Genomic DNA, 20,211 nt, shown 5'->3' on the forward strand with positions numbered 1-20,211 from the left:
AGAAGTCTGTAGAATATGCATATACCTTTGGCCCCAAGAGTATTCATATTTCATTTCATTCAGCTGGCAGTCCTAACTTTGGCAAAAACAATAGCTAGCAGGAGATGGATACATTGATGTTGCAGGTTTTTTCACAGTATCTCCAGCAGCAAAGCATAGCAGGGAAAGATGAAACAGAGGCGATTCTGTTTAGAGAGTTCTCAAATGAAAAACTTGAGAGTGAAAAGTTAATGCTTCTTCGTGCCAAACCAAGTTGGAGATGCAAGTCATTCGAGTGTACAATCTCGAAGGGGACGTTATCTACTCACCTCACTGACATAGATGGCTACGTCCTCCTCTTCATCTGTTCTGTAGCACAGAGTTAGTCCCAACTTCTCTTGGCTGTTGAGTCGACATAATTCCACTTCCTATGTCGATAAGAGGGAAGACACAGGACATGTAACAACAACACGAACACAACTTAGACTCTACAGACTGGCAGTGCTTTGAGCTAAATTACATTGTCTGATGCTAACTATGGGGATGCGAACATGCTGATGTTTACCAGGTATAAGGTTGACTGTGTTCAACATCTTATTTTAGCACGCCAGCATGCTAAAATGTACCAGCTAGCACTAAACAAAGTATACCTGAAGCTGATGGGGATGCCATTAGTTGAAGGGGGCATGAACGTCTTTGCCAAATTTCATGGCAATCCATCTAATAGCTGCCGAGACATTTCAGTCTGAACTAGAGGTGCACCGACTGACCCTGACGCAAAGGCAACCACAAGGTCCATTTAGCAGCTGTTCAGGAGTTGTTGATCACATCACACAACCTTCCTTAGGAGATGGGGTTTGTCCAGTTTTTCAATGTCCATTTTATGATATTGTTTTGCTAACAGAGAGGACCTCTGTAACCTTTAATGAAGAAGCAGAAACTGATCGGACACTTGAAAGATATTCTATACACTTATCATGAATCTTGACGCACAACAATGGCTACACAACGACCACGTTTCTGCGCCACTGAAGATCAAATAACAATGTTCTTCAAGTTTCAGCACACAATCTGACTTGTTTTTAAGATGCTTATTGAGTCTGGATTGCCAACTCCCGTCTGAGGTTTTTGAGTCTGAAAGTGTTTGATCATGAAAGACATTCTCAGCTCAGAGTTTGATCAGTGGGGGCTTTGATAAATGCCAGAGGACCTCAAGTGTTTTTCTTTCAAGCCTTTGCCATGTTGTCGAATATTAGACTATAAATAAATTATGCTAATGCTACGGGATGTACATATTTGCTGCAGTGCTCCTGTATTCCTCATCTTCCCTCGGGTAGAAATCAACAAACTATTGACTTACAAATCAGTGGTCGTAACATTTACCACGAGCCTCTTGGAACACAGCAACGTACCCCGGCGTCAACATGAATTCTTAATTTAAGTTCATAACAGAAAGTGAGATTTCTGGAACTTGAGTGAGTAAGCACGTTGTGAAGATGGAACCAAACACAAGTTCCAATTTTCCCCAAACTTGCAGTTCATGTACATAAAGCACTTTTCACTCTGGGTTTCCCACAACAGAGGTGCAGCCAAACACCAAACAGCACAAGCCTGTGCCCAGTCTCTAAATGCGGAAACATATCAAGGGTGTTGGAGGGAATCAAGTGTGAAATGGCCTCGCCTCCCAAGGTCTTCATTAGAGCAGAAACACACCAACGCTCAGCAGCAGCAGCAGCAGCAGCAGCGAGGTGGTTGAGCGGAGAGCAGGATGGAGGCGGCTGTGATGGTTCTGGTGGGGCTCAGAGGGGCCTCACATAGAAACAGAGATTCATTTCCTCTGTGACAAGTGTGGGTTGGCTGCTTACACGTGTCAGATGTGGCTTTGGCAATGGGACAAGGTGGGCGGTGAAGTCTGACCAGGCATAGATGAGGGGAAGATGGAGAAAAGGCCAATACCGCTGCCTGAGAGTCGCCACCTGCTGCCTCTGGCTACCCCTCCAAAGCTGTTTATAACCCCCCACTTCCTCTCACACACAAACATCTTTAGGCTCAATTCCCATTTCCTCCTTCTCCCCTGTCACTACTTTCATTCTACACTTCTCTGCCTCTGCTTTTCTCACACATCGACAGACTGTTGAGGTGTTTTTGGACCAGGGAGCTGCTGTGGCTGGGGCTACACACACTTCCATACTCGCTCATACACTAAAAAAGTAGTTCCTCCATCCCTATGCAATCCCCATGCTTACACACAAGTGTGTTCAGCAGAGCACACACATATTCACACAGACAGTGAAAAAGAGCTGAAGTAAAATGACATCATCTGAGCTTTGTCGTTTGATCTTTCCCGACAGCCTACACCTGACGGAGAGCTCAGATCTTTAATTGACCGTCTCAGAAGCGACGATGACAACTTCAAATCCCGGCTGCTAAGTAAGGACACAACGCGAAAAGGGTGAGAAGTTCTGGTGCTGATCACCATTTTTGTTGGTAGAGATTTTAAAGCGGCACATCTGATGCAACGAAGCAGTCATGGAGGTAATGGTGACGGCGCACATCTTGCGTGCTAATATGATGTGAGAAGTTGTCGGATAACCGTGAGAAATATTGAAATCCCTAGCAATGTCTTGGAGACATCTGTCTAAAAATAAACCACAGAAATGAATTGCTGAGGTGGAGGCATAGCAGAGGTGTGAGCAGGTAGTACATCATCTCTCTGTGGCTCTGTGGAACTGAGCCTAAAGTTACTTCTGACTAATTAATGGCTAGATATAGTGCAGTAGACCTGTGGCTAAATGATCAGAGAAGATAGATTGCTACAATTACTGCATGTTGGATGAAACATCAACCCTGTGAGATTGTTTAACTATGTGCAGCAGACTTATTTCACCCTTTTTCTTTACCAGATGTTCTCCTTTGCTTTCTTGTTTCAAAGACAAAATCGTGTAAATAAAACACACCCACTCACACTCGGATGCCTCAGTAAAAGGAGGTTGTCTCCTGATCCATCAAAAGTGCATTCACCAATCTCCATCTCTCCTCTTGCCTTTTGATTTTTTTCCCGTCCATTTTGCAGGCGAGCTCTCAGGCAGGTGATTGCAGCATGGCACGGGGACGAGGGCTGACGGTAAATTAAGGACTGCGATGGCGTGATTAGGGGAAGATTGCCGCCCACCATCAAAGCACATTGGATGCTGTCATAATAATCCCGCCTTTGATTACCAGTAATTGAAAAAGCAGTCGCAAATGCATGGATGGCTACCACTGGCAGGAGAAGAGGGGAGACTATCTCCGAGCTTGGAGTACTTTGCTTCTTCAGAACTCACCGAAACGAATCAAAGGAATGGTTACTAACGTGGTGTTGTGGCTGCATTCACATCAAGGGTTTGTAGAAAATGTGTGATGTTTCTGTGTGAAATTCAGACACGGCCTGTGTTTATTTAAGCCAACAATGTTACGGTGGAATACGACGGTCAGTCCCTATTGAACACATACAGTACAGAATTAAAGGTTGCTGGGGAAAAAAAATAAAAAAATCAGCATATGGTGGGAAATTGGAGAATGATTTACATGAACTGAGGTAACTTGGTCAATGTAAAACCAGTCCCTAATGAGATTTCTTGACCCACTTCCCCTGAACATATTTTAAATCTATGCAGCCTTACTGACCGTGTATACGATTCTGTAGCCACAGACTGAAATTGAAAATGACTTTCACAGGTAGTCAAATGTTCAAACTGTGGAAATGTTCCTTCACAGATCGGTCTATTGTCATTTCAGTTAGACTCGGAGTTGGTTGGATTTAATTACTTTGGATGCAAATGTGGTGCTTCCTTTCATCTCGCTACATAGAAAGGACAGCGATACTCTCCCCGTCTGCAGTCTTTCATGAACATGTGCTCTTGTAAAAACCTCGTTCACTCATTTATGTTACTGAGTACACGGGTCTAGCTGCGCTAACTGAGTTTCTCTAAACTTGTACTCCAGTTACATTTTAATCACCAGCCGTAGAGCACCACCAGTAACCCTGCTCCATAAACCTGCATTCACTTTTTTGCTAGGGACAGCACAACAAGCTGTAAACGGCAACATGTCTGCCTCTTTAACTGCTAAATGCTCCACTTTTCATCAGCTGGTTGGTAACTTTGACTGCGTTTTGGTGTTTCTGCAGGTGGCATCCAGAGGATCCATCAAACCGGTTTAGCTGAAAACAGCCGTGGTGTATCCTGTGGCCGTTAATCTATTTACTACAGGAAAAATAAGAGTTATCGCGAGCCAAAACAGCTTTAAAATATACAGTGTAGTATGAATGTGCTTTTCTGTGGTGGCATCTGGCATATCGCCACCTCATCAACTACGACTCTCACATGTTGATTACCCCAAACAGAAACATCAACGCCCTGGTGTTTTAGAAAGGTGAACTAGATTTAGATGGTTTCTCTGTGATGTGGTGGCAAACGGCTCTCACGCACTGTGCGTTTTCATCTCAAACTAAAAGGTCATTTAAAGAAATGTCTTTCCTTTATTCTCTTTCGTCTCCTTCAGCGGGGAGTGAGGGATCAGGTCGACTCTGAAAGTGGCTTTTCAGCTTTTGCCTACGTCCCCCTCGCAGCGTTTTCAGTTGACATACAGTAAGTAGGGTCGCATTAGCTCGATATCTAACTCACAGAGCATGAAATAAAAGAACGCTGCAGGCCACAAAGCATACACAAAATAATAGGATTTGTTAATAGCGATGAGGCATAAAGAGAGGCTTTAATATATTATATTTGTTCCGATTTGACACTGGGATTCAAGCGGGTGCACAAATCTCTTTAGGATGTGAAGAAACAGCTTAAGCTCAGTGGGTGGAAGCATTCAGAACAAATTCAAATGAAGCAAATATGATGAGGGAGGGGGGCGCAATCATCATACATCAGACCAGTCGGGGGCCCTCGCTGGCGATATGCTTGCACCTCAATGGCTCGGAAATAAAAGGATATTGGACCAAGTAGAGAGCGGAGACGAAGTCTGTTTGTTTCTTCCCGTCACACCTGAATCTGTTCATCAGTATCCATCTGTATGTGTCAGAGATCAACAGCCTTCGAACCATCACCTACCCAACTGCTCCTGTTACTTACACTCCGGTAAGGATACAGAAGCAAAGAAATGTGTTTCTATATTTGTTTTTTTCTTACTAGCACCTACCATGCACACTTCACTTTAATTGGATCTGAACAAGCTCACAGTCACAGCCACTCGCTGTTTCCTTCCAGAGTTGTGAAAACAATTAGTGAGTCTCAGGTAACGACGTCGCTGTTTGAAGGTTTTCGACTTTCTCTGTTTGACTTGTAGACAAAAAGTGAAAACATGGAGGCGTCTCATCATTTCCAATGGAAGCAGAGGCTTTTTGTCAAGCTGCCTGCAATGTGCCTCATCATCCGCCACTACTGTCCCCCTGGGATCTGCCTGCGGAGTCAATTAGTGTTTGGGACCTTCCACTAATTGCTAAGCATCATTAAATATGGAGTGTGTGTCCACGTACTGGAGAAGTCATATGTGTGTTTGCTTTTGTACACAAGGGTGCAACTCGGTGCTAAATTTCAGCAATTCATCACTGAACTTGTTTGTTAGCAGTAAAGCCCAACTGATACTGGACTTTTGAGTCCAATATCCATAACATTATTATTGGCCACTACTCATATTGTAACCTTAACCCAGAACCATTAAGCCACTCCAGCGCAGTAGGTGTTTTCATTGATGATATGCAGTAAGCTTACATTTACAGTCGACATATAAACTTCTCCGTGCTTTCTGGTGTACAAACTATATCATGTGACAACACTATTTCTCTTTCCATCTTTGGTATTTCGGTACTGCCACGTTTGTACCAATAGATTAAATGAACCGATAATATAAGCCATATGCCAATTGAGTCGGTGAGGTTTTTAGTAATCAGTGGTTTCAAGTGTGATTCCTACCTCATACTCAAACTCGTCTGTCCTCTCTCCGTCAGCTGGAACGGGGGAGAGGTAGCCCGTCCCTTCATAGTAATCCTGGTCCATTGTATGAAGAGAATGACAGCTGTCGGGGGGGGGGGGGGGGGGGGGGAGAGACAGGCAGAGGAAGAAAAAGAGGGAAAGACAGACGGGGAGTGAGGCAGAAAGAGGAGGTGAGTTGGGCGTTACTTTCAAATGCATTCAATACCTCTAAGTGACAGGATTCCCTTCGCCTTTGCTGGAATTGGACGAATAAAGGATTTGTCAAGGGCTTTCAGTGCCGCTGGAGTGTGTGTGTGATGAAAATACAGCCCCTTGTTAATAACAGCATATCCACATAATTTGCTTCCTACTCCTGACAGACAAAACCCCCCACATTGTACAATGTAACTCTATTATGCTTCCCTGAGTCACTGAACAAGACAGCATTGTGAGGGCCTAACACGATGAGCAGCTTCAGTGCCACACTAGATAATCACGGTGGACCAAAAAAAAAAAAACTTCAGAAAGAGACTCTGTTGAACACGTTGAGTGATGTGTTCAGGGGCTGTCTGACTCTCGGATTACCCAGCACTGTAAAACTGTCTCAAACAATCTTCCAGTCACAAAACCAGACTGGTGTATACTGTGATGCTTCGATATTACAAATACAACATTTGGCAGAAGGTGCAAAAACATCATTACAAATTTACAATCTAGCCTCAAAAATAGGAGTGACAAACGTTTGTTACATCAATAAAAGCTGCTGTATATTGGATTGTGCACCTGATCTCAGATGAGGAGAAGAAAATGTGAGTTTTATGGGACACATTGATTACATTTGGGCTCGGCCTGGGGCTGTGAGTAGCCTGCGAGCACACGATGCACGTGTTGCCTGGCTTTTTATTAGCCCATTTGCTTTAATCACCTTGTAAACTCTCAATGAGTCAAAATGGATACGCCAAGCAGCTCCAATTATGGCAAGAAGGCCCCGTGGGGGATTGTATGGTGATATTGAGTGAGATATATAGGTGTGCCGATGATTTTGATCAGGTCATGTATACAGCACTTCAACTCTAGCGTGCAACACTGACAATAACACGTTTTTTAATGTTTTTTATAAGGTTTTTGTAATGACCGTCTAGGCAAGCAATAATCAAAGCAAGTCTACAATAACAAATGGCAACAGATACTTAAAGAATACAAGATGTTTATGATTGTCAAGACCTTCTTGACTTCCCTGTTCTGTGCTCTGAAGCTCCTGCGTTGCCATCGTCTCATTTTTTCATTCCCAAGAGGTGAAACCCAGATATTCCTTGATGCTAAACTTTTCTTGTTCTCAGTTTACTCCTCCTTTGAGATGGAGAATATAAACTAAAATGCCAGAAGAGGAAATAATGAACCCTGTTCCTTTTGTTGTTCTCCAGGAAAACCTCTAGCTGATACTTAAAACTCTCAAGATGAATTTTGTGCATATTTTTATGCCTTCCTCCCACATAAACAATAAAATCATGTCTTTGAGGTGTTTCACTTCCCAGCATCCAGATGAGGTGTGATACCACACACACACACACACACACACACACACACACACACTGTTGTTTTGAGTCACTTTGCACACAAAGTAACCCACGTGTGTCCTTTCATCTATTCTATATTTATAGACATATACACTTAAACATAATTTATTTTACAGCCGAGTTATGTTTCTTTGCATGATCAGCATCTAAAGAAATAGTACAGTATGATAAAGAGGGTGACATTTCTTTATAGATGTGCTATAAAGTGACGGGGAAACCAGATTATAAAAGTCAAACTGAGTATTAAAGTCACTTCAGGCTGTCATGAATGACAACATTTTAGTGGACTTGAATACTTCGTGAGACATTTAAATAAATGCGAAACATCAAAAAAGGCCCGCACACTACACACATGCATTCTGTGTTCCTGTTTAATTGGGAACAATTAGCCCTGTCCTTTCTTTCTCTTTTTTGTAATTCAGTGGGTGCTATTGGTGAGAAGACTTGAAGGACATCGAGAGGCTCATTCATCAAACAGACTATACAGATGGTTCGATAATTCATTTATATTTTACAGACGTCTTGCATACTTGTAATGCTAATCCTGCAAACGCTGATATTTCTGCTTCATAGCTCAACGTGTCTCACTACCCCCCCCCCCCCCCCCCCGCCTTAATTACCTCAAGTCACAGCCAAAGTCAAAGCAAGGACACAACAACAAACTCTTGAGGCATTGAACAGAAATAATTTGTAATTGTATTGAATTAAATAAGAATAAGATGAATTATATCAAATCACCGATATCCTTCAAACTATAATTGCTGTTTTGAATCACAATGTATTTGACCACCCATGGGTGAGCCTCGGAGCGCTCTCTAATCGGCAAAAACACAAAGAGAGTTATTTTTTGTATCTAAATGTGCTCAAGAATTCACATAAATAAAATATGTTAAACTAAACATCATCGTTTCAATGACGAGTTACGTCTGGATATCACCGATCTATCGCAAATTTGCAACATCGCGAGGTAGATACGAAAGTGTTTTGCCGCTGTTAGCTCGCTAATGTTCCCTTGGATGCAGCGCCACAAAACAGAGAAAACACTGCGCCAGTAAAATCTCCAAAGCCTGTGGTGAGGAAATATGACAGAATACATTAAATATGGATTCATAATGGAAGACAGTGATGGGTGAGGGTAATTTATTTTGGTCATTACAGCTGACAGTGGCATGACAGAAATGAACAGCCCAGTTCATTTTTTTCTTCTTTTTTTTTTTGTAACGACACTTTGTTTTTGTCCTCGTTTATTTGGGACGGTGGACCTCCAGAATTTTTGGGACACCTTAAGTTACAAAAGTTGAGAAGCCCTGGATGACACAGATGTCAAATGAAGTGAAAACAAAATGCATGTCCGATTGTGCGTACCTGTCAGAGAGCAGGAAGGGACAGACGTCAGGCACAGGAGGGGTCGAAGGCCGGAGCTTTGCCAGCGCCATGATGTGTTCAAAGGTGATGTCGGTCTGAGTGCACACATCCACCACATGGATTTCCTGAGGGGAGCCGTGGGGGCGGCCGCTAGGGGTCCGCCTGATGACCTGCACCACGACGGGGTCCTTGGCAGCGTGAAAGGCCTCCACAGTCTCCTCATGGCTGGACTTGGACAACTCCTTCCCATTCACCTTCAGAGGACAAGGAAATATTACACACACACACACACACACACATATATATATATATATATATATGTGTATTTTGTCTGTGATATTAAAACTTTGTGTGCTTTTTAGTTGACTGTTGCTGTCGAAACATTTGATGAAAGCAGAGCTGTTGGTTCAGCTGACCTCAGTATGCAGAGCCAAAGAACCAGAGTTTTCTGGCTGAGTGACATTGTTAAACTAAAAGCCAATGAAAAATCCAAGAGGGAAGACAAGATGGAGCTCATATTACTTCTATTCCTGCTCTTTATACCAAGTAAAAGATGCAGGTCTGAGAAATGGATGTAAAAGCCTCGGGCATACACCCCCACATACACATCCATGTCCGTTAGTCTGTATAAACATTTGGTGCTGCCTGCTTTCAGAAATGTATCTCCGTCCACCTCCCCAGCCTCCATCAGCTCGTACTCATATATGACTTTTGGATGTTTATTTGAATGTGTTGATGTTCATTCAATAGCCTCTGCCAGCCTCAACCTTGACTGGGAACCTTTAGCATTAGATCCCAACAAAATACCTCCATAGTGTCTGAATGAATATGCAACAAACTGTACGAAGACAACATTGTGCGCTCAGGGCTATTTCGCCATATTGCTTCTGCAGCTCTATAGCTGTGTTCAGGGCGAATGCATCTAGATAGAAATTGTACGTTTGTTCCTGAATGTCTTCTTAAATGATTATCAAAATGAAGTCTGTAGAAATAGAACATTGGAAAACATACACACAAAAGCACAGTTTGATTGCAACATTATCTGAATGTTGGTTCAAAGCCCAAATGGCTTCTGGTTAACTAAGTCCATCTTCAACCTCATCTTCACAAAATGAACTGGATTTCCTGGCAGGCTGAAACCCATTTGCACTACAGCTGGCACATATAAAGAAAACCATTGCTTCATTTAACACCAGTAATTTCTCTGGAGGAGAAACCTTAGAGAGTGCGCTTTAGTGTAAACGCTGAAACCAGAGATTATAATATAGACAACAGCAAAAAGAAGGCAGAGAGCATAATTACACTGGCTTTTGTATTGAAATACAGTTTTGAAGTGGCGCATTTTGCTCGCACTGCAAACTGAAATCACTTTAAATGATAACCGTGGAGAAACACAGCAAGGTTGGGCCTGAATTCAGGAGCAGTCAAGAGTTTGTATATTTGGTGTCTCTAAATGAAACGATACAGAAGTCACGGGGGAACAGCTACAGAGAGAGCGTTCATTTTCAACCCGATAGATGTCCCACCCACTTACTCTTCACTCGTGCTACGACACATCTCACTGAATTTGACACGGTACATTTTGAAAAATGACTCGACGTGTTTCAAGCAGCATTAAAGTATTGACGGAAGCTGACAGCATAAATGCTAGCAGAAAGCCAGGCTCAGCGGAGATGTTATGTATAATAAATATGTCTGTTCTGTTTCTTGTGTCTTTGCACAGATTTCCTTTGACGTACAGTAACAGATCAGTATGTGGTTATACAGCACACTATGTCTGTGTTTCCCAACTGTTTTGGTTGTGACTCAGGCTGCATTTTATTATTTTCTACATAAATTGATCTATTTCATTTTTGAATAAAAATTATCAGTGATATTTCCTAGACTCCAGGGTCTTATTTCAAGTGTCTTATTGTGCACAATGAAATCTCTAAAGACTACAAATATACCGTATACGACAAAGGAAAGTAACAAATCCTCCAATTCGAGAAGCTGGAACCAAACAATAAGCCCCCTTTTCACTCCATACCAATTTGGTATCCCTCATTATAGGATGCATATCTCTGTAAGCATTTATGTTTTTTTGAAAAACAGCAAATATTAAACCACCCAGTATTAAAAAGACTGAAGAAAAGTCAAGAAAAACAATCGTGGCAAACATTACCTTCTCGATTGACCATGCTCAACCCACAATTTAGGAACCACTTCATTAAGTGAACAAGAGAAACGCAACGACAACATATACCAAAATGTACATTGTTGACTCTAAATCACCTGTAGGTGTGAATGATTGTCTGTCTCTGAGTGACGGCCCTAAATAAGGCTGGTTTTTTATTTTTCACGCTTCAGAAGGCTTCCTACAGCAATTCCACAGAAGATATTATACATCTCGAGAGTAAACTGATCCTCATGTGTAAAAGCAGTGGAGAGCAGTGAATTATTTTTTCAATTTAACAGACTTCCACCTGCTCATGGCGAACATAAAAAATATGTATGATGTAATAATGGTGATAATAATGGGTCATTCGTATATTCAAACATGTATGCGTGTGTTAAGAGTTACAAAACCACAAACAACGTGTTCTTCTCAGCCCCAACAGTAGCCGTGAACAAATCCCTGAGCTCTTGTTGTGCTCCCCTGCATCCTGATGTGACCTTTGTTTGTAGCGATATTGCATTAATCACCTGAGTGCGAGATAAAGTGGGTCAACACCACCCCAATGGAACTGCAGGGCAATTTAGAGGAAAAGTGCAGTTGCGCAACCTCCCTCATCCCTCGTTCCCTTATACTCCAAACCTGCTTTCATTCAGTTTTTCGCCCAGTCAGCGGGTATTAAGCACAGCAGCATGTACATTAGAGTTAAGCACTGTATTAAAGAAACATGGAGCACTATAAGAATACATTATAATATAATAATTAGCTTATAGTTCCTACAGTACTCCGTCTCTCTCTCGGTCTTATTTTCCTGCTTTTGTCTCGCTCCACGGGCTAATCCTAGAACAGGGAGCCTGGTGGAAACAAAGGAGTTGGAGCAGACAAATGAGGCAGCCTATGGCGTATGACAGTCCCGAAAAAAAATGATCAAATTTCCCAGCTCTCCCTCTGGTACACCCTGTCCGGTCCAGGCTCCTCCTACCAAGCCTCGGTGCTTGCTCGCCATACTCCATAATGAAACAAGAGGAAACGCGTCAGGAAAAAGAAGAGGGAGTGTTGGTCTTTTTTTATTCTCTTGAATGGTTTTCATAAGAGCCAGATGGAACAATTAATCCTCAATCAACACAAGAATATAAAGTAGCCTTAACTACTGCATGAGGGACTTTTCCATCCTCGTGGTGTCCCGTTGGCTGATGTCTTTCCAGCTAAACAAACTGCCTCCGTTTGCCGTGTAGGATCTGTAGTCCTATCTGACAGATGGGAAGGGTTTCTACAGGCCTGGCTGCAGCTTCCTACAAACTCACAGATATTCTCAGAGTGATGATGTGTCTTCAGCACAGTCCTCGAGAAGTCTTGCGACAGCTCTGCAAAGTGCATCATCAGCTGGCATGAGAAGCTTTATAGTGCCTAAAGTTACCGAAGGTGACTACACAGCAGAATTTCAATGGGAATACTTTTTTTGGAATTGGCTTATTTCCCAAGTATCCTTAATCGTGTCAAATTTAAAACACCATTTCTTTCCACATTCACTCCCTAACACTCAGCACAAGCTTTCGCCTCTTAAAAATTTCATCACACATATTTTGATGTCGTCACACAAACACAAGTGTGCATGCAAAGTATGCAAACACATATTCATAAACACTTGCTGGTAAACTAAATCTGTTTGCAACAAATTATTTAGCAGCTGTTGTGTTTATCAATTCCAATGCAGCTCCGCAAGTGCTTCAAGGCCATAACTGCTCAGTTATGCACAGAGTCAACATGAATCATCTTCTTGGTCTGGAACAAAAAATAAATAAATGGTGATTATTCACGAGGGATCATTTGCTGTACAACTGGGCCAGGTGATGATCAGGAAAAAGTGAAATTGGATAGAACTGGGCGTTGGGATGGAGTAACTGGACCAAGACACATCTGCTGGCTGTTTGCACATGGCTTTGCAGCAGCTGTAGCCAGCAGAGAAATGTGTTTTCACTCAAAGCCCCCTGAGACGACCACCAGCCTTTCCCACAACAAATGCAGTAAACCGGCTTAGCGGATTGTAACGAATGCATGAAACCTCTCTCTTTATTTCCTTTCCTTTTCTCAGTGGCTCGTATTGACGAAGACATCCAAAAATTGTGCAGTTCTGACGCAGCCGAGTGCATTAAGTCTGCGCTTCAGTAAATATCACGCGTCACTTTAAGCTGTTCTGAGCTGTTGAGCGCAACAAACGGACTCACTGGGGAAACTTCAGCAGAAAGTCACTGTTGGTACAACTATGAGCCTGTAGTCGCCTCCAGCAACGCACAATCCTGCAGGTTCCCCTCATCTGTGTCCCATCTTATCGAGCATCCTCCAGGTTATGAGGACAAGCAAGAAAGAACAAACGCGTAGCAGCTTAGCTGGACTCCTCAGGCGTCTCCTTTGTCAGTGCCTTTGTCTCATCGACTGCTGCCTTCCATCAATATCTCAAAAGGCCGAGGGCAGAATGTAGTGACAGCGGTAGTAAAGTGGGGCCAGTTTATCTGTTAAGATGTCAACTTCAGCCACATCTGATGCTGCTTCTACCGAGGGACCATTTCTACGGCAGGAGGCACAGACACCGCCGGCAGCTTGCAGGGGGATTACTGATAGAAGTGATTGATGGACTTCTTCTGCGAGGAGAAACGGCAGCCCCAGGCAGTAGACTCAAATAGTCCATTAGCTTTTTTCATGCCTTCGAATTAACTGCATACATTGCTTTATGGCGTGCATGTGGCACTTTGAATCTTAATGAAATGTTTTTGTTTTTAATTTTATAGAGTTTAGGCTGTGCACAAGGAGAACGCGTCTTCACTCGTATCCTGGTTGAACTGGAAAAGCGCTGAATCGAATGAAGGTTATCCTTTCTGCTTCAGCTACACAGACAAGTAAACAAGGCTTTCAGAAAGCGCATCGGAGGCTGTTTAACCAGCGTGTGTAACCTTGGGTGTTGTGCTTAACATCTGTACATGCAGCGAGCCTCCGTTACACACAGTCTATATCTCCTGTGTGCCGTCACCTGCTGATTTGAGTGGCAGCCTGTGGGGTGTTAAGCGTATGCAGGCAGATGGAGAAAGTGTAACATGTAGGTCATCCAGCCCCAGGAGTGTAGCGCTTACAACCGTAGATTACACGGCTGTTCCCGCTCCTCATCTTTGGAGGAGAAGCAACCTGTCAGCGTTGGAGAGCATGGCCACTAGAGCTGTGCTCCGGACACAGAAGAGGGACTACTGCCACTGAACTGAGGGCTGATAGAATTATGATAGAACTCATGAAATGTGGATAGGTCAACCCACTCTGGGTGAGACATGACAAGTCATAGTGTGGATACGCCTGCTCACACAGGCAAATAGAGTTGGGAAGTTGGAGGGCAGTAGTATTTTTCGCTCCTAGAACGACTCATTTCAAAGTTTCTCTCAATCATGCGTAACTCTTAACACGAACACCACGAGTCTCTAAGATAATGAAGTTGTGCAGATTTTGTTACCTTTGGACAGAGCCAGGCAAGCGGCTTCCTCCTGCATCCAGTTTTTTTGCTAAGCTAAGCTACTTGGCGGTTGGCTACATCATCGCAATTAGCGTAGAGACATGAGAGTGGTATCCATGGTATCCATATTATCATAGTAGCTGCAGTCACAACATTTTGCATTTCTGATTGGATTCATACTAAAATTCTCCTTTGAAGTCTTGGTTTTTTTGGGGAGCATTTTATGCCTCAATTTGTGAGACAACAGAAGAGAGGTGACAGCAAATAAGGGAAGGAAGAGATAGGAAACACGATGCAACAAAGGTCTCTGGCCGGACTTGAACGGAGGATTTTGCAGGTCATGGTTCATGCCCTAAACCCCTCGGCCACCAGAGCGCATCTAGGAAGTCTAGCTGACTTCTCTCCTTAAGTGTTTCTGTATACAAGCCTGCAGCTTTTGGCGTTTTATCAAAGAACCAGATATTTTGGTACGCAGAGGCTCATCTTTTGTACTGATAATTTATGTCCACACAAGCCTCAGAAATCCTTCAACTACCACTAATGTAACATTGTCTATGCAGAACATAAACTTGACTTCGGGACCCTGAGTGGCAAAAAAAAAACCTACTGCTCTCACTTTGCTACTCTATTGTTTGTTGATTTTCTCAACTGAGTGTATAAAACAATAGAGCTGAGACACTGCTGCCTGACTGTTGCCTCTTCTGCAGCGCTAAGCACCTGAACAGCAGCCGCCACACAGCAGCTCAACATCAATGTGTTGCAACTCCGTCTTTAAACCGGTGAAACTCAATTTGCATTTTCAAAGATAAAAAAAACTGTACACGAGTGAGAAAGGCAGCGTTCAGACGAGACCTGGAATTAAATACTCCCTGATGTAATTCCAAATGCTGGAAGGCTGAGTGTTCATATGAGCATGACTACCTCTCAGTGAAAAAAACGGCTTGGGTTCCTCTTTACACCCAAATGTCTCATTTCAATAATAAGTGTCAGAATAAAATACGGGCTAAGGTCCACTACAGTGCAGCCCGTATGACGGCATAAATCACTCCCAGACAGCCAGCGCTACTACTGTCTGAGCGACTCAAGCAACGCTCCAATGACATGATAGAGAGGGAGAGAGAGAGTGACAGAGAGAGAGAGAGAAAGAGAAAAAGAGAGAAAGAGAGAAGGAGAGAAAGAGAAAGAGAGAAAGAGAGAAAGAGAGAGAGAAAGAGAAAGCGAGAGAGAAAGACAAAGAGAAAGAGAGAAAGAGAAAGAGAGAAAGAGAAAGAGAGAAAGAGAAAGAGAGAGAGAGAGAGAGAGAGAGAGAGAGAGAGAGAAAGAGAAAGAGAAAGACAAAGAGAGAAAGAGAAAGAGAGAGAGAAAGAGAGAGAAAGCGAAAGAGAATACCACTGGGGAAATCTGACAATCCCTCAACATCTTTACATGAACCAATGTACAGGCCTCCTTTAACCCCTCCAACCATATAAAACACACTCCACACGGCCCCGTGGGTTATTTTTCACATTAAAAGCTCTACACGCTGCTGCTGCTGAGGTTTTATGCCCGCAGAACATTTGATGAATTCTGCCAATTTTCTTCTCTGAGCACCAATCGTGTGTGGAGTACTCCCTTTATTGCGCAACCCGTTCTAAGTGTATCAGCTCATTCTATCCGCTCTAATATGCATGGTCCGCCTTTTTTTTTTTTTTTTACACGCTTTTATTATCCAATCTCGTTCCGCAATCGCTCAGCGCAAGGACAACTGGACAAAGGGAGATGAGATCTTATGAGGAACTCTCCCAACACTCAATGTCAGAAGTGTTGAGTGGCAGCGTCAGTGAAGAAAGCTCTAAGTTACTACCACCGCCTCCACTTCCTCCTTTGCACTTGGCCTTGTCTGCTGTGTTGTGGGCAGTAACACATTACCGAATAATGTAATTCAACAACATTGTCAAGTAACTTGCCAAACACTGATTGTAGGTCACCGTTATTGCATTAACTAAAAGCTGCTGTCGAAACCTGCAACAGCTTCTCCAGAGCATCCGATACTCACAGCATGGCCATAACACGCGCGCACACACACGTGCACGCGCACACACACACGTGCACGCGCACACACACATTGAAGTGTGCTCACAGATAGGACAGGCAGAAAGGAAAAGACTCGCAAGCATCCAGTGGTGCTCACAATGCTGCACACAAAAGACTGTTGGGTAAACAATTCGTCAGATTTCATATCGTGCTTTGCCCTTTTAGTCAGATGCTCAGTGCAATAATTTCCACGATATCCTCCTGTTCTGCTTAGGATCACTTTCCCACGAAATTAGATCAATACGACGTTCCATCTTCATCATTAATAGATACTTGTACTGTCCTATTTTGGCTGGATTATGAAATTCTGAAACTGAGTGCTAGGTTAATCAGCTTGTTCAAGGTTAATGGTACATGCAGAGTTTATTTGTTGAAGAGATTTAGAGATCTGCAGTTAATCTCTGTGCTTAACTTCCAAGATCTTGCCATCTTGGAGTGAGTTTTAATGTAAAATGGAGGGAGAAAATCGAATTAGAGTAAAAGCGGCACTTGGGTGGATGAATAACTAATGGATGAACAGCCTCCTCCTCCTTGGTGATAACTGGTAATTGCTTTGGGGGGGGGGGCAGGAGATGGGTAGTCGGATGATGCTATGTACTGTGCAGATCAGCAAAATGGCCTGGCTGGCGTGAAAAGATGTTGTAAGGAGTAATGGTGCCATCCATATGCTGACTGAAGAAAATCAAGTGGGAACTGTCATGGAAAAGCTCTAAACGTGCTGGAGTGAGGCAGAAAGGAGGTACGATAAATGAAGGGGACTAGTAGGAGTATTTTCTACACTAAAAAAGACACAAAGTACACACTGATCACATGAAAGTGCAACCACTGCTCTTTCCTCACTTTCTCTGGACCCCATTTCTGTCGTCTTCCTGTGAAAAACACCTGGAAGACGACCTAGATTTTAAAGGAACGTTCTGGTTTACAACAACTTGGTTTTTAGTTGTGACCATCATCTTCATCAGCAATGAAAACATCGGCAAAAAAGTAGTTGCTGATATTTAGGGATGCAGCACAGGTTGTAAATTAGCCATTTTGGGAAATAGGATTCATTTGCTATCTGGCTGCGAGTTCGACACCACTCTCATATCTTTCTCTTTAAATGTGAAGCTACAGCCAGTCTCTCCCAGTTGCCTGGCAACTTCATGGTGACAACAAAACTCAAGGAAGTCACTGCAACTGATCAATCTTATTGTCCAACTCTCAGTAACTGTCTTCGTCAAAATGTCGACTATAACTACTGCTTTGATCATATTATATTTTGACTGAAAGGCGGTTGCACGTGACATGACAGTTATAACCTCTTATTGCACAGGGAAATGGACAATATATACAATAGATGCTTACAATGAACACTTTGTGTGGTCATTTTGCTGTTCGCCACACTCCCAGATCTCAGCAATCAACCTGACGTACAATGTTATTATTATAGAGACAGATAATGGTAAAAACTAGAAAAATAAAACCCAAGTTGTAATGAACCAGATTTATTCTTTAATTATCAGCCGTTCCCCATTAAGTTTTAGAGTGCAGATGAGATGACACAGGTAGCAGATGGTGCTAGCAATGCCTACAAATGCAGTGCCGGTGTTATTCACGGTGGCCTGGGGAGGCTTTGAAAGCGGTAAATTGTTTCCTTCACGTTTAATATGCTCATCCTAGCAGCAGAGGCAATTAACACCGGATAAGCACTATTTACATAATGCCAGACACACTTGCGATCACAACAAAGGCAACTCGTCTGACTTCCCCGTCTCGCCCCTCTCCTACCGGCTCTTTGTCTGCGAGGCCGTCGCACGGTCGCTGGTTTGGAAATGAGAGTTGAGGTCAGACGGTGGCACGTGGAGCTTTGACAGTGCAAATAATAAACTGGGAGGGTTTGAAAGGTCATTCAGGACCCCTGCGGCTGGCCACTGATCTGCCCGTAAGCCATTAACTGGGAGCCAGTTCAGGTGGGGTGTCAAGGAAAAAAGGAAAGAAAGGGAGAAAAAAACAAACCTAAACTACAAGGTGTCTCCAATGACAAGGTGTCACTCCACAAAACAATTCAGTTTTGCACATATGTGTGATTGCGAGTATATTGAGCCTGAGGCTGCTGATTTTAACACTTTCCCCCGGAGACCCATGAGTAAACACAAGATTATTGACTTCTGAGCACTCAGCAAAGCTCAACATCACAGGGATCAAGCTAACATACCGCAAACAGCGCTAACGTTTTGATTCTGCAAAGAGACGTTTTAGAAGTCCTATGGAGTAATTACATTCAACTAATAACCAACAGTGTACACTCCAGCAGTAACAATCCTTAAATGTAGTTCGAGGAAAGTGAAGCCATTACATTTGACTTCTCTGTGTGATGTAGAAGACAGAACATCGACCAGAAGACTGCAAAACGTAGGCATCCAAAATATCCCATTTTAGCTGAAGGACAAACGGCGGTAAATAAGATCAAAACTTCCAATGGAAAGCGGAGCTGTCCAATTAGGACGGCATTTACAATGAGACAGAGATGAAGTTGCTGATGATGATCTTATCCTTGTAAAGAGCAGCAGCACAAAGCATGATTAAAAGGAAGGACATTATCTTAGAAGAGTGATCACAAGTGTAATCAATCTACTTCAAGGCTCCCCGCCGTGTTTTTCACGGCACAGGGACAGTGCCAGCGAGAGGTTAGGAGAAGTCGATGTCTGCGGTTTTCTCTCGACCCACTCGAGTCTCACTCCTTGTCAGGTCCCCGAGTCAATAAACAAAGGGAAGTGAGAGGAAATTGGAAGCAATTCAGTGCTTCCTACTGTGTCCCGATTACATAGTGGGGACGGTGAAAGCAAAAATGATGCTCAGAAGAGCTACAGTACACTTGATCAAAAATACTGTACCCGTGTACATCAGACCAGAGAAGGACATGAAATCCTTAATTTAGGCACATTTAGCTGCAGTATAGCCTACTTCAGGAGAAGACCACTAGCCGTACATAAGAAGTGGACTTAGTCACCATGCCATTTTTGAAACAAGAAGGGCAAAAAACGAGACCTCTGACTAAGACAGTTATAGGCAACCAAAACATTTTTTCATAAACTGAAAACACACTGTGAAAGAGTTAAAGTTCTAAGACGAAAACACTGACAACTCCGAGACCGAACAACGCCGTGGTAGCGACATGTCACAAGATAGCCACGCCCTAAAGCATACCCTGCTTTATCGTCTTTTTTGCTGTAAATGGGACCATAAATTACCAAATGAACATCATTCTGTGTTGAAGAAAACTTGAAACTACTGATTGAGACCATAAACTCATGTTTACAATGTTTAATGAGGTAATAAATCACTTAAGAAGTAGGGTCATTTTCTCATAGATACATACAAGAAGACTTCTTTTTGCAACTACAGGAGTCGCCCCCTGCTGACCATTAAAAAGAATGCAAGTTTAAGGCACTTTCACATTGGCTTCACTTTTCAGACAAGGAGGTTTACGCCTGTTGCAGACGTATAAATATAACTGATGAAGGTTGAATGTGAAATGCTAATGTGTCAAGTTCTGGAAGTTTTGTTAAATTTTGCCCCTACCTGTCTGGGAAAGATTTGGTGAACGTTTGCCGTTTGTCATTGTCAATCCTA

At 43.0% G+C, this 20,211-nt stretch overlaps 1 protein-coding gene across 1 annotated transcript in view; it reads right to left on the minus strand.

The window, feature by feature from the left end:
• The window catches only part of LOC306776702 (PDZ domain-containing RING finger protein 4), a gene marked incomplete at its 5' end in the record, with an annotated part of 44,144 nt that overhangs the window by 7,961 nt on the left and 15,972 nt on the right, over positions 1–20,211 (minus strand). The window contains 3 exons of the mRNA XM_079267495.1: positions 309–407; positions 5,937–6,039; positions 8,879–9,132. Of these exons, the coding sequence (XP_079123621.1) occupies positions 309–407; positions 5,937–6,039; positions 8,879–9,132 (456 nt within the window). The remainder of the gene's footprint in view (positions 1–308; positions 408–5,936; positions 6,040–8,878; positions 9,133–20,211) is intronic.

The sequence above is a fragment of the Melanostigma gelatinosum genome (assembly GCF_949748355.1).
Source record: "Melanostigma gelatinosum genome assembly, chromosome: 1".
Taxonomy (NCBI): domain Eukaryota; kingdom Metazoa; phylum Chordata; class Actinopteri; order Perciformes; family Zoarcidae; genus Melanostigma; species Melanostigma gelatinosum.